The sequence below is a fragment of the Heloderma suspectum genome, chromosome 4 (genome assembly GCF_057233095.1).
Source record: "Heloderma suspectum isolate Gila_16-S chromosome 4, 16-S_ref, whole genome shotgun sequence".
In the NCBI taxonomy this organism is placed as follows: Eukaryota; Metazoa; Chordata; class Lepidosauria; order Squamata; family Helodermatidae; genus Heloderma; species Heloderma suspectum.
This window is the reverse complement of record NC_139461.1, coordinates 165,119,521-165,135,251: the sequence shown is the minus strand read 5'-3', so window position 1 is coordinate 165,135,251 and position 15,731 is coordinate 165,119,521. Positions and strand designations below refer to the sequence as shown.

At 41.5% G+C, this 15,731-nt stretch overlaps 1 protein-coding gene across 7 annotated transcripts in view; it reads right to left on the bottom strand.

The window, feature by feature from the left end:
• FIRRM (FIGNL1 interacting regulator of recombination and mitosis) overlaps positions 1–15,731 on the bottom strand; it is a 66,547-nt gene that overhangs the window by 50,187 nt on the left and 629 nt on the right. For 5 of the 7 annotated variants that reach the window (XR_014790355.1, XR_014790354.1, XR_014790356.1 and 2 more), the window contains exons 2-8: positions 11,350–11,390; positions 8,342–8,430; positions 6,296–6,400; positions 4,618–4,758; positions 3,739–3,901; positions 3,282–3,366; positions 46–184 (exon numbers count right to left, since the gene is read on the bottom strand). Coding sequence is in view for 3 of the 7 variants with exons in the window: in XM_084851059.1 (XP_084707185.1) it covers positions 46–184; positions 3,282–3,366; positions 3,739–3,901; positions 4,618–4,758; positions 6,296–6,400; positions 8,342–8,430; positions 11,350–11,390 (763 nt within the window). In the remaining 4 variants the exon portion in view is untranslated. The remainder of the gene's footprint in view (positions 1–45; positions 185–3,281; positions 3,367–3,738; positions 3,902–4,617; positions 4,759–6,295; positions 6,401–8,341; positions 8,431–11,349; positions 11,391–15,731) is intronic. The other 2 variants (XR_014790357.1, XM_084851057.1) reach the window with 1 other exon arrangement.

The following is a 15,731-nucleotide window of genomic DNA, read 5'->3' as shown; positions in this document are numbered from 1 at the left end:
GGCCAAAACATGTCCCACCCATACTGTAAGTAATAATCTATTCACCTGTGTTCCAGACCGTTTCATCTGCTCGGCCAGCTGCAAACAAGATTGGAAAGAAAACAGGATGTCCTCACAAAGGCCACTGAAGATATCAGAATGTTTCAAGCTGTTCTTTATCAGTGATTTGTGCTTGAGGCTTTGCCTGACAAGGACAAATATTTGCCAAGTTGTAAATAATCAATAGGTTATTAGAACCACAACCTCTCCATCAATCCCTCTAATAGTGAATGAAATAGTAATTGCTAACAGGGGCCACTGAGAAACAAGCAGAAGGTATCAGCATGTTCAAAAGAATCCTAAGGCTTGTGGAAGTGAAGAATATATATTTTTTAAAGCCTAAGGGGGCAATCACCCCAACAGTCAAATCAGGATTGATCATACTCACATGCTCATGCTCATATGATCAATAGCCATGGAATGTTGAGTGTCTGTCTAAAAAGTAGAAAACTGAGGAAGGGGGAGAATGGATCCAGAACTGTCACTTCAGGCACAGGTGAACTCAGTGGCATGGAGCACTTTTTATCAGCTGAGGCTGGTATACCAACTACGCCCTTATCTGGACAGAGATAGCCTAGCTACAGTTATCCATGCTCTGATAACCTCTCATCTGGATTACTACAATGCGTTATACATGGGGCTGCCTTTGAAAACGGTCCAGAAACTTCAGCTGGTCCAAAATAGGGCAGCAAGATTGTTAACAGGGACTGGCCTGCGAGCTCATATTACACCAGTACTTTTTCAGCTGCACTGGCTGCCAGTCCATTTCCAGGCCCAATTCAAAGTGCTAGTATGAACATTCAAAGCCCTTAACAGCTTGGGGCCAGGTTACCTGAAGGATCGCCTCCTGCCATGTGTGCCTGCCCAGACCTTAAGATCATCCTCAGTGGCCCTTCTCCATGAGCCCCTGCCAAAGGAAGTGAGGCGGGCGGCTACTAGGAGAAGAGATTTTTCTGCTGCGACACCCTGGCTGCGGAATGAGCTCCCTAGTGAGGTTCGCCTGGCACCTACACTGTATTCTTTCCGGCACCAGGTGAAGACCTTTTTATTTTCCCAGGCATTTTAGCGTTTTAGCTTTCTAGACTTTTAGCTTTGCTGTTTTAAATCAGGTATTTTAAATCCCTGCAATGCTGCTAGGTTTTATTGTGGCTGTATTGTTATACTGTGGTTTTAATGTTTTATATACTTTATATTGTTTTATTGTGTGCTCTTTGGTTTGAATTTTTGTGAACCGCCCAGAGAGCTTCGGCTACTGGGCGGTATAGAAATGAAATAAATAAAATAAAACCTAGAGGATGCCATGACTGGCTGACACCCTGAACAGCAGCATTCATGTTAGAAGGTAAGGATACACTGCAACATTTTGTTGCAGGACTCACTTGTTTTAGTCTACTGAGCATATCTGATCTTCCCTGGACTCAAGAGTTTTCCAAGTTCACAATCAGAGAAATCTTCAGAAGAGGTGCTTTCTGTCTTACTATTCTACAAGCAGACTTCTAATTTTACTAAATACAGGAATAATTACATGAATAGATGTATGCACAGGCCTGGAAAAAACCAAAGACAATTTAGTGATAGATCTTACCATTCTGGCCTAACTACCTACAGTATGCTTACATACTGAAACATAAAATAGGAGCTGGGTACTCAGACTAGATAATGCTTAAATTCCAAATGAAAATAATGAGTTGATTCAGATGTTAAGGAATGAACATTACAGCCACAGATAATATATAATTTTTTAAAGGAAAATAACAGAATGAGAGTCTCAGTGCAACTTTCACTTAGGTCTGGTTCAGTGTGGTTTAACTGGCAGTCCATGAGTGATGTCTAGCCAGAAGAACCTCTCCACTGGTGTATGCCCCGGCTGTGGGCTGCTAAGGTTTGGAGATGCTGAGATAGTGATAAGCCAGATCCAGGTTTGCTTACAAGGAGACCTTATTGAGTACTTACAGTACACAGGCATACCCAATGGTTGGGTTCAGAGAAGCTGTCTGATCCAACCATTGGGTACTTCTGTGTGCTGTAGGTACTCAATAAAGTCTCCTTGTAAGCAAACCTGGATCTGGCTCATCACTATCTCAGCACCTCCAAACCTTAGCAGCCCACAGCCAAGGCATACAATTGGCGCAGTGAGCAGGGTGCCAAGAGAACTGATATGTTCGGATTCAAAGGGAAGGAGGATGCAGTTGTCGGTGTGCAAAACCAACTCCAGGGCTGTCCGCAGTTGGAGCTGTGGGGTCCAGTCGCAAAGCAATCAGCAGTCCTGAGCGGACCAGTTGCATGGCCAGAGGTCAAGAAGGACTGCATGCCAGGGGCTCTGGAAACTGCATTGGAATCTCTGCAGCTGGAAAAGTGGTCAGCTAAGGAGGCACAGAGTGCAGGAACTCTGGCATGGCTTTTTGCTGACAGCATTACAAACTGTCGGGCAGAAGGAGTCAGAATGGAGAAAGCAGAAAAGCTCAAGGACGAGCGGGGGAAAGAACAAGATCTGAAGATGTTAAATTAGAGAAACGTTGCAAGACAGCCTGGCCTCCGAGGAGGCGTGGGAGCGTAAGGCTGAACAAGTAGCCATTAGGCTGATACGCTGAGCTCGGAAGGATGGCACAAAGGATGCCAAAGTGCGCAACATCATCACCTCGCCCGATTGGGATGAAATCCCTAAGACGTGGAAACTGAAGATGAAGACCCAGAGGATGAAGACAAAGAATGGAGTAAAGGTGAAGAATCAGCACCCAGGGCAAATGGTCAAATATTCCTTTCACCCCCTCCCTCTCAACAAGCTGAGAGAGGATGTTGAAGCAGCTGGGCCTGAGCTTTACACAAAGGAAGGAACGATAAAGGGAGAGATGAGAATCAGGAATGCTCCGTGGTGGAGGAGATGTGAAGAGAGGTGAGTAGCCCTGGAGCAGGACCAGTCAACAGAACTTCCATACCCCGGGATGTCCCATGTCTAAATTATAAAGCTGCTCCACTGTGCTCTAATTAAATATTGAATTACAATGGGAGTAAGGACATACACACTCCTAAACATTTAAATTAGCTACTCAACCCACAACTGAAATACTTGGATTTTAGGCAGTTTTGACATATAAGAAACTACAGAACTACACTGCTTTAAATTCAAGAACGTCATCTGAGCTCAACAGTAAGTCAGACTGGCTGTTTGTAAAAAAGTGGCTATATGATCTGTTTAGAACTTCATATAATATAACAGATAACATTAATAGCATGAAACGTACCTGATTATGAACTTCCATGTATTTGCATGAAGGGCATGATCTATTCTGGAAATAGCAGAGCAGATCTCCAGCACAGTGTGAATCACTGTGGAGGAAAAAGGAACAAAAATTAAATGCAAGGTAAATTCAGCATCTAACACAGTGAACAGCATTTACTGTATTCAATAACCGGAATATTGTTTTCCATAAGTTCACAATAGCAATTAACTAATGGAATGCATAAGGGAAAAATATGTTTTCAATTACTTCCATCTGTATGTGGGCCTGAATCTGAGGAGGGAGTAATCCCTGGCAAAATAAATATATTTTGCCCTGGCAAAATAAATATAGGTTTCTTTGAACTGATGAGTAACATCAACTTTCACGAAAGGAAATGCGTGTTTTCAAGTTTTGGAGACCTGGTTTGTAGCATCAGTAAAGAGTGGCCTGTTGTAAGATGCATCTTCTTTATACACACCTGATACCATAATTGCTATACTGTCTTCAGGAGTACAGGAGTTCACAGATACCATCTCAAGTAGTTCCATAAGCTGCTTTTGCAAAGAATAGGCCTCCTTAAACAGAGACTGGAGTAAATCAGAAAACAAGTGAAGACACTCACTGTACAATGTCTCACTGTTCTGTAGCAAAAGACAAAATCAGAAATAAAATGAACATATTATACAGATCAGCGATGGATGCAGGTTCAGGAAATAGAAAATATTTCAACTAATTCATAATACAAGTTATTTCTCCATTCATAGTATCTGTAGTTGCTAAGCATAAGTTGCTAAGCATCTGCAAAGTTTTTTTTAAAATCCCTGCCATTAAATTTGTGCAAATTCCCCTCCATTCTACTGCTCTGCCACGAATTTTGCATGTTCCCCTCCACTGCACTGCTTTTCCATGAAAATTGTGTAAAGTTCCCCTTCGTTGTACTGCTTTTCCTTGAAATTTGCACCATTTTCCCTTCTGTTTTACTGCCCTGCCATGAATGTTGCATAATTTTTGCAATCCCACTCACTGCTCTGTAACCCTCATGTACACCTGACAGCTAGCAATGGAGACGAGTGGAGGAAAGTGACAAGCACAAAGGGTGGGGGGTGGGGAGGCAAAAGTGACTGGTGTCTGCAGAAGGGAAGGAGCTGTTGGTGCGGGTGATAATACTTCAGTGTAACATGAAGCGGCCTTTAAAAATAAAAGGTGTTTGCTTGGAAGTGAAGTCCCCTTCTGCAACTGGTCCGCTGCAGTTGCTGGCTGACAACTGAAACTTCCCCCAAAACAAAAAGCCTAGAACATTTTCTTATCTGCTAGATCATGAATATTAAACACCTATTGTGTGATTAAACTCACCAACCTTGCAATGTATAAATGTGTTCTTGATTACATGAAGAACGGAAGAAGGAAGACTGTGGACATGTTCTAAGGACACAGTCTCCTGCATAGTACAGATGTGTCGCACACACCCTGTCAATGCTTCCAGCACATGTACCAGTGCCTGCCATGGAAAACATGTTATTAATAAAAGCATCAACAGTGATTATAGAAACAACAGTTCAACTTAATCTGAAATCTTAAAGAAAACTTAAAGAAACCTATCCATTTAATAAAGTATTATCTGACTTCAAGGAAAAAAGGAAACTTTGCAGACCTATTCATACAATCCTTTCAGCTATGGAAGCTGAGGTTTTTAGTCAACTTTTAACGATGGTGGTATGGGTCAGACATCATACAAAGACCATCACCTGCCATCTGCTATGTGCTGAATAGAGCCCAAATTGTGCACAACCGGAAGTTATTAGGGATGTCAGAGAATTCCACCACGGATCTCGGTGAGGCCGAATGCCAGTGCATTCTGTGGCAGAACGGCCTGCCCCCCCTCTGACCCCCCGCAGATCCCCCCCGGGACGAGACTTACCTGGGGAGGATGTTCCGGGCGGCAGCAGCTCCGGCGGCTTCGGCGGCTGGTCTTCCGACCGGCTGCCACCACCACCATTCACAGTCTGGTCGTTAGGGTTTTTTTTTTTTTTTTACAGAGACGTGATAGGCTACGTAAAGAGTTACGTAGCCTATCACATCCCGGTTAAAAAAAACAAACGCGTACACAAATGGCGGCGGCTATGGCCGCCGCCATTTGCGTTCCTTATTTTTCGCCGTCTTAGTCTACGTAAATATTTACGTAGACTATTACGGCGAAAATAAAAGGGAACGCAAATGGCGTAGTGGGCACTATTTGCGTCCCTTTTTGATTCGCCGTTTTAGCCTACGTAAATATTTACATAGGCTAAAACGGTGAATCAAAAAGGGACTCAAATAGCGCCCGCTACGCCATTTGCATTCCCCTTTATTTTTGCCGTAATAGTCTACGTAAATATTTACGTAGACTAAAATGGCAAAAAATAAGGAAAGCAAATGGCAGCGGCTATAGCCGCCGCCATTTGCATACGCGGTTTTTTTTTTTTAACCCAGCAGCCACCGCGGCCGGAAATCCGGCTACTGACAGCCCTGTGCTGGCTGGCTGCTCCGCGGAGCTGCTGCGGAGCACAGCCGGCCGTCGAGGATTCCGGGGGGGAGGACCGGATCGCCTCCCCCCCATTGAGGATTCCGGGGGGAGGGACAGAACGCCTCCCCCACCATGAACAGAATCCGTGACAAGGTAAGTGACTTTCGTACATCCCTAGTTGTTATGCACATTAGCTGTTCAAGTCACATTACTCCTAACATACACATATACACACACCAAAGAGTCTTGTGCCACTTTAAAGACTAAATCTGTAAGTCTTTAAGTTGGCACAGGACTCTGTTGTTTTTGCTGCCACGGACTAATACAGCTCCCCTTCTGGATATATTTAGACAGAATCCCTTTAAACAATAGACACACATTGTACAATAGGACCACCCAGCAAAAGCTCAGAAATTCTGAATGGATTTAATTTTATATACTGGTATAAATCCTCCCAAAATATTGCCATCACTATGGAGAAATATGTAATAGCCACAATTCCTTTAGTTAGAGCTAACTTTACTGGATTTACCTGCAGATGGTTCCTCAATGTCATGTGTAACTCTACATTCTGGTTTGTTAATCGTTTAGCCTGGCTGGATATTTCATATATCAAAAGATCAAATAATTGTACTGTCTGTTAAAGCAAAGCAGATTAAAATAATTAAAATTATATTAGCAGAGAACCAATATGGGCTTCTACAGATTAAATACAACCAAAATGCAGGGCATTGTCATAGGATGGGATTATTATTCTTATTTGATTTATATCCCACTCTTTCTCACAAAGAGCCCTGGGGTGATGATTGCTAGTTCTGATGGCTTTTAAGAAGTACAAGACTGATTCAGGGCAGATGATGATTATTAGCTATGACAGCCAAACACAGAACCTCCACATTAAGAAATAACATACATTTGATTACCAGTTGTTTTTTCATCTAGATGGCCACTGAAGAAAGCAAAGATCCCAAGACCCCTGCATGCATATTGTCCCATTCCCCCCTCTCCCCCATTTTAATTTCTACCTGCAAGCCCCTGCACAACAGCACAATGTTCTGGTGTGTTCTCCTAAACATCACTGGCAGCTTTGGGGTGGGGGCAGGCATGAGAGGCCACAACAGGAAGAGAGAGGGCTCGAAAAGCCCTGCTGGACACAACACACAATACCAATGGAAGCTATTTAAAAGCGTAATTCCGGGGGGGGGGGGGGTAAAGGGCAGGCCACAGGCAAGATGAATAGGTCCCACAGTTCACATCTGGCCCACAACAAGAGGTTCCCCACTCCTGGTTTACATGTAACTGTTCCAAAGCAGCATGCTTGCCAGAAGCATAACATGCTAAAATAGCATGACGTCATCTTCTTCTAAGATCTGCTCTGTTAGTAAATAAAGTAATTTATGCTTTCCATAATGCTCATTTAAATTTACCATTATTCTTTACTTCTCAATGCAGGTTTGCAAAAAGCTTTTTTCTCCCAATCTTGTTTCTGCTCCATTCACACAAAACACTTTACTTGGAAACAGTCAGCCCTTTCAAGAACCTACCAGTCTTGAATACCAGGCAAAACCCATCAATGTCAGCAACAGGAAAAACATTTTAAATCATTTTAAAAGTTCCAAAAGAGATAATACACCAATGCAGATTAAAGCACAAATCAATAAATGTCCAAATGCATGGTGGCTTGCAAATCTTTGACCCAATTAAACCGACCTCAATTTTGCCTAGCTCATCTTATCCTATAATCTGACCACACAGTGAACTGTTGAAAAGACTGAGAGCCACTGGAAGTTTATAATGGCACCATTCCTTGAGAGGTGATTGTGACATTCCCACTTGAGGTTCCACCTTTCTCCAGCCTCTTCCTCAGAAATTGAGAACCAAACCCCTCAGGAGCGCCTGCTTTCACTTTGGGACAGCTGTCCCACAAGCTTCAGCCTTTTTTCTCTCTCTGGGTTCCAGAGAAACTCATTATGCTCAATTGATTCTCTCAACCCATGTGTTGATTGATTTTTACACTATCTTTATTATATCTATTTCCTTCTTGCAGACATTCCTGATGGGTTTGATTCTCAGTTTCTGAGGAGGAAGCTGGAGAAAGAACCTTGGGCAGGAACATCACAGTGTCTTTCCCCACAGAATGGAAAAATGTTTGTGTAATTCAACCTTTATTTTGACATTTTGCCCAGCAAGTGAATTTCTAGAACGGGGAATAATACCATTTTTGTTTTCCAATGGTTAACAAACTTTCCAGATTCAGAAGTGTATTTTTTTATAGATAAGGAAGAAATAATAGAATGCAGGTTGAGACTTTTTTTGTTAAATTAAACAAAGTTGTTAAAGAGTTGTTTCAGTTGTTAAAACCCAGTATTTGCTGGTTCTCCTGTCCAAAACTGACCATTGGCCCAGCCCAAGCCAAGCTCTCATTAAAACAAGCAACAAAATCAACGAATAAAAATCATACCTAAAAAAGGAAATGACATGCTTCTGGAAGAACAGCTTAATCATGCAAATTAGAACACAGTGAAGACTCAGCATTTCTTAATTCACACTTGCCAGTTCATAACATATAACATCATACCTTTGGTAGTATTTTAGAGGAAAATGCTTGTTCTAACTCAGAAATATTAATGTGAGGTAAAAATCTCTCTGTTATGATCCTTAAGACACCTGCAAATGAATAAGTTTAGGAAACATTATTTTAATCAAATCAAGGTTTATATGTTGGTGAATAACAGCTTCTAACCATGAATAAGTGATCATACATACATATATGGAAATATTATTTTGCACTTTTCATCTAAGAATAAAATTAAGGTATAGATGATTAACGTATACTAAGCAGAGGTTTTGAGAATGATGTAGGATACTAGTTTGAAAGACTTCAATTCTAAGCACGCTGAGGCTGTAGACAGAGAAGAGTTTTTCAGAAACTTGGTACTGTAAAGAGCTATAATTGCCCAAGGAACAAACGTTCATTTTCATACTCATTTGGGGTTTCTGGTCAAACTGGTTTTGCAATTCTGTAGTGTTTTAAGCTGTATTCTGGATTTGCTGAAACTTCCTCCCTTCAAAGTGTAACCAATATTGCCAGAGAGCACCATACTGCCTCCATTTGAGTCCCCACATGATCACCTTTGCTAAGGTCTCTGGAAAAGTTAGCTGGCAAGGTTGAACACTCTAGGACAAATGCATTTGCAGTTCCTACTGACACCTAAGATGGATGGGGGAGTGTCCCACCCTCTATACATTGGTTTAGGAATTTTTGGAATCACTCATGCTTAATCTCCATTTCCTAATTCAATAAGGCAAGACTGTATCACTGATCAACTGGCTACTGAGAGTTCTTGAGCGACCTCCGAAGACACACACCCACAGTCATCTTTCTTTTGTTCACCTGGAGATCATTCATTCCAGGACCACCTTACTCTTTTGTACTGCTTGTTGTCTAAGACCATGACTGTCTTTCTAAGACTATAACACTGAAGTCAACGTAACCTCCAGGAGAGTAGCCTTGCTGAAATTAACTCAGTCTAGCTAGCTTCTGAATTCCTGGATTCAGGTGCCATTCTTGCAAACCTGAACCTCTAAACTCAAGGCTATTCCAGAAGAGGTTTTACTGGGATGAATATATTCATATACAGAGAGTGATTTTGGTGCTTTGGGCCCTTTTCTGCACCTCAGCATCAAGTGGTCTCTGCCCAGCAAAGCCTTGCCATGGCTGAAGAAAATCTCCTCTTTCTGCCCCCAGCACTACGGACCTTTACTCCTCTCATTTCAAAGTGTTTTTGAACAGGTCATAAGGAAGGAAATATGTAACTCTCTCCTTCTCTTTCCACTGCCAGCTTCCTCCTCATCACCCCCCCCCCAGGCAAAGCATCAGGATGCATCCTCCCTAACTTGCTGCTGTCTTACTTCTCATTCTTCCTTTACTCCTCTTTTCCCTGGGACAGCCTTCAATGGTTAACCCATAAATTGCCTTTTGCTTTACTTTTTCAATAAAGAAAACCTCTGAACTCATCTCTATTGCTCCTTCCAAATTACCTTATGAGGGCACTTAATTACTAGATTAGGTGCCTAAAGTTATGCACACTGTGCTCCTATGTATTTTGGTAAATGTGATAGTTTCTGGGTCAGCTCTACTAGACTGACAGCACTCTGTCCTCCAGCAAAATAGAGCTAGAAGTGTCGTGAGAAGAGGTCTCCTGAGCACTTGAGCTAAATTCACCCCCAGTCATTCATGTTCTGGAAGAACGTATTTCCTGAACATGGAGAAGGAGTTTGCAGATGTGTATAGAGAGAGACACATCCTGAGCAAGCATGACAACAACTGTGTGTTTTGGTATGCTAACATCATGCGTGTGATCCAAGAGGTGTCTCAAAAGCGACATGTTCCTCTACCCACTGCTCCCATACTGAGCAAACGATTTGTAAATCTTTTTACAAATTAAGTTATTTTAAATACATTAAAGGATGGGTTTCCTTTCATACCCATCCTTACATATCTCTTCAAAAAGAAAAAAAGCACAAAGTTTCCTTCGAAGTGAAAATGTCTCAATAGCAGCAACTTACAATCCTGTCTAATTAATTTCATCTTTGCACAGACATGTATGGGACTAGAAGTGGCTGCAATTAGGAAAATGTAGCGAACAAGCTCCCCCCCCTTCCCCCCCCCAGCACATTAACTTGTACACTGCTGCTTAGTAAGGAATAGAGCCATGGATACAAAGAAGGGGGAAACCACTCCCATTGCTCCAGAGGTATAATTGTTTGTACACAGCCTTGTCTGTACATCCTGAATAGTGAGGACTGAAATTATAGCCACAAATCTTCTATTTCTTTATAGCTTGGAAAAATATAACAAAGTGCTGAAGAACCATCTAAGCTAATAGTAGCAGGGAAACAGCTATCTTCCCTGCATTTGGATCGCAAGGGGAAGGGGATAGTTAAATCCTCCCAACTGCAAGTGATCCGGATTACTAGGAGGGATGGAGACACTCCCTGCCCCCCCCCCCACGGTCCTGACCAAGACCACTGTTTGCCTGCTGCTAATAGCCGGGGGGCGGGGCAGAGGTTAAAGCTTCTCTCATCCCATCAGCACATTTGCAAGGTTGGTCAAAGTGGGTACAGCCAGGCTACGTACTCTCCAACAGGAGACAATCAACCAAATCTATTATGTATCTGAGCTCTCCTGATTTGCAATCTGATATATCAAGATTTTATATACCGAACATAAATTTAATATAATAAATCAGCATGTTCATCTAAGAAATGTGGTTTCTGTCTTGTTCATTAAAAGAACAGGCAAATTATGTTAACTGCATGGGAAAAAAGATCAAATGTCCACTTCTTCTGCTGGAACACAGAGATACATGTTTAAGGAGTAAGATCTTAAATTCTTTGATAGTTCGTAGTAAAAGAAAATGTTTCCCATATTCATTCCTAAAACATGCAATCATTCCTCATGGAAAAGAAAGTAAGATAAATCATATATGTAGCAGAAGAATGCCTGTACAATAAATGCGAATAGAAACACACTTGTAAGTATGCACTGTAAGTTTAACTAAAGTTTGCACAGGAATTACTTACAAATATGCTGAGTCCAATTTTCAGTTGTCTGATACATAGAGTAGAAACACTAAGGAAAACAGCATATGGTTGCAAATAAAGGATGCCTCAAAACTGTTTTAGAATAGTCTTATCACCTTCCATTCTACTCTGAAACTACAGTTAGTGCAAAATACAGTACCATGCTTATTAACTGAGGCCAGAGGTATGGAACATATCTTGCCAGTTTTGAAACAATTACACTGGCTTCTGGTCCATTTCCAAGCACAATTCACAGAGCTGGTTTTGACCTATAAAGACCACCTCCTACCAGATGAGCCTGTTCAGGTGCTGAGATTGACCTCTAAGGCCCTACTCCAAGCCCCACCACCATGAGAGGTCAGGCAGGAATCAGAGACATTTGCAAAATACTATTTTCCCCAATGTACCCTAAATAAGATAATTCCATCCTCATGTCCTGCCCTTACTTTTAAAATTACATCATCACATGTCAGATCTTCTTATCAATTGTCAATTGGGACTTTTCCATTTTTGGATAATCAGCATCCTTGCCCCTGGCAAAAGTGTACCCACTAGATGGTATTATTGTTAAACGGTTTTAATTCTGGAGTGTAGAATTCTGGAGTGCAATCCATAAGCATTCTAACCACTATATTCCTTAAAACACAAATCTCCTTACACATACCAAGCAGCCTGAGAGCTGTATCCCTGCAGCGTGATCCTACACTACTGGGAAATGTGAATATTCTAACCATGTGGGTCTTTCCCACCTAATCCAGTAGGAAGGACCGACCCAATCATCTCCACCCATGTGGTTAGAATTCTCATACACTCAACAGCATTGTAGGACCACACCACAGAGAAATAGCTCCTACACAACTAGCGAGCAATCCTATGCATGTCTACTCAGAAGTAAATCCCTGTATATTCAATAGGGTTTACTCCTTTGTAGCTATGTTTAGGATTACAGCCTAGGTGTGTGCATGAAGGGTATTTTCCAAAATGTACTTAAACCCAGAACAACAAGGTTGCAGGCTGAAATTATTCATTTAAAATATGTTTATGCCCCCTTTAAGAGTAAAACCCCTCTCAAGGCGGCTTCCTAGAAAAAAATACGAACAATAAATTTCAAACAATAAAAACACAGCAATAACAAATTACTACAATCAACTAGCTAAGCACTAAACAGTTTTTAGTAAGTATATTATGCTTTCTTGAACACCATCCTAAATCTGCTTGACACTATTGTTATCTTCTCTTTTAGTGCCACTTCTGATGCAATGTTGTGCATATAATTTTTATTTTCCAAATATAACTATGAATGTACCAATTATCAGAATAATCATGGATATATTTTCCAGTATTGTAATGATTTTACATAATCTCCAACCTTCCTGTTCACTGAAAACTTCAAAAAGAAAAGGCAGAAACAGAGCATATCAACATAATTATGTGGGTACTGTAGGAAAGCAAAGAATGAAGAATATCATGCTTGCCATTGAAGGGTCTGGTCTGAGGCACAAGAAGTAGCAACCTTGCTGAAACTAAGCAAGTCTGAGTCTGGTCAATGCCTAGCTGGGGGACTACCTAAGAACTCTATGTATGCTACCTTGAGTTCCATCATGGAAAAAGGCAGGATAAAATGTAATAAATATTGCTTTTTAGAGAAATGAAACTGCAAAGGAATGTGTCAGTTGCTTCCTGAGCCAGTCCCAGATAGAGATCAGATTTGGTATTTTCTGTGAATTTTACTTGTTTGAGAAGCAACAGTATTCTCCATATCCAACCCACAGAAGGCAGAAAAAGCAACTGGCCCTAGGCTGAGCTAGAACGCACAACCTCTTCGTCTCCAGGACTAGTTAACTTCCTAGCAATTAACCTTAAAATAGATGTTAGAACAAAAGGTCAGAAAAGCCAGATAATTAGAAAAGTGATCAGTTCACTTCAGGGCAGGTCCAAACAAGTAAAGAAATCCTTATTGTATGTCCCCTTGAGTACCTGCCTTTATGTAAACAGGCAACTCATAAATATTATAAATAATACTATTTCTACTGGTCAACAGACAGAACAAACTAAGCCCAAAAATCATTTACTTGGCACATTTACATGGGAGTAAGTCCCACTGAATTCAGCAGACTTTAATTCTAATTAAAAAGATAGGGTTATGGGACAAACATACAAGATCACATAACCCCTACAGCCATTTTCATTGTTTAACAAGTCTTTTAACACTTTGTTATTAGAAATTCCTTACCAATGTTCAACCACACCATCCTCACAATCAGGATAGCTAAAGATTCAAGAGGAAAAAGGATTGGGGGGGGGGGGGACATACAATAAGGATTTCTTTACTTGTTTGGACCTGCCCTGAAGTGAGCTGATCCCTTTTCTGCTATGTCAGTGGGCATTATCCAATACCGCTACTGTGCTCCCACTGTTTCTGCAAACAGAAATGTTCATTTCCATAAAGGGCCAGGTCAGCGGAGCCCCCTTCTGCAAGACTGGCTGACCTGCTTCATTCTGGAAAGTAGCATTTCGTCCATTTCCAATTGCTGCAGGTTCCATTGGATTCCCATGTATGTTTTTTTTATACGGAAACACATACATTTTTTAATTTTAATGGCTGAGCAAAGGAATGAGTGTCATTCTGTATTAAATAATCTAGTATAAAAGCGTGAACCCAAACTTGATGTATCAAGGTCACAGCACACTTTTAACCTGATCCTACCCATATTCACTCTGACACACAAGAGTTCAACAGCATTTGTTTTCAGGTCATGGTGTTTGCCCTCTAGAATTCCTGGGGGAAGGGGTATTTGTACATTCATTTTTGTTTTTTAGGAGACAGGTTAAAATGTAGAATGTATTCTACATTACTTTTTGTTTTTTAGGAGACAGGTTAAAATCTATTTCATTTAAGAAAGCTTCCCCCGGCAGCCAGGGACAGATTTAGGAACAAGCCAAGTAAGCCATGGCTTAGGGCCTCTTATTTTGAGGGACCTCTAAATATGCTGGAGATAATTAAGATGTAAGATAACTACGATGAAATCGCTTTGGCTTAAATATGTTGGAAAATCTGCTGACTTATAGCAGAGTTGCCTTATACAAAGAAAGCATAGCAACACAGCACTGGAGGTAATAAGTGCAAACAAGAGCCAGTTTAAAAGAAGTTCAAATCAACTTAGGGTGCAAACCTATGGGGCTAGGTGGCTGCCTATCCAATGCAGGGCAGGAGAAGCATGGAGGGGATCATCCCCTTCGTGCTTCAGCCGCCCTGCATTTGCAGATAAACAGCTGATTTTGGCTGTCTAGCTGCAGGAAAGCAGAGTGGGGTGGGTGGCTGCTAGATAACACATAGGACATGTCGTACCAGCATTTCCACCTCCCCAGCCCCAGAATGCCCTTTTTGCTTGAGCGCAGGGCCGTTCTGTGCTGCCTGCTGGGGCAGCACAGAAGGCAGGGAAGGCTGGTTCTCCAGAAACTGACCTCGGAACACGGGCTCCAAGGTTGGTTCCTGGAAACCCACATATCCTATGGCCATCTAGTCGCTGACTAGCACCATAGGATTGCTCCCTTACTTTATTAGTGCACATCTTCAGAGACTAACACTGTTTAACTACTGGCACTCCCTAATACTGGATGGTACCCTTTCATTACCCTTCCTATTATAATGTAATACTTCTTTATTTTTATGGTATGGGGCCTCTGAAACATGATATGGTTTAGGGCCTCAGCATGTCTTAATCAGGCCCTGCTGGTAGCTGATGCTTGATAACTATAGTGGTTTTAAATGAGCTGGCCTTCTACTGTTTCATATGAAATACTGTGATTTGGAGATTGTATGGATTTTGCATCCTCTTTCTTAAGGGTGCAATCATATGCTGGCTGGGGAATCTTGGGAGTTGCAGGACTTTTTTCTGTCTAAATATGCATAGGATTTCACTCTAAATGTATGGAGTTTAGGTTTAACTGTACATCCCTTTGAGTGCATGGCAGAAAGGCAATTCGGAATTAAAGTAAATAATGTACACATGTTTAGGATTGCATCTTTTAATCACACACAGTGTTATGGCACCCTAAAGACAACGCATTTTTGTGGCATGAGCCTTTGTGGACTAAATCCCACTTCAGCAGATTCCGGTCCACAAAAGCTTCTGCCACAGTAAATCTGTTAAGTCTTATGATGCCACAAGATTTTTTTATGCAACAGACTACCACACATGTCTGGAATTTGTCACTATGGAAGCCCTTCTTTAACCACCTTTTGTGTGCAGGATTAAGAGTATGAGAGAGGTCCGACTATAGCAAAATGGGGATTTTTCCCACACCCATTTTTTCGATAGACCTTAGGGTGGAGAGTAATTCCGTAGGGTAGGCTATCTGGTGCCCTCCAGATGTTTTGG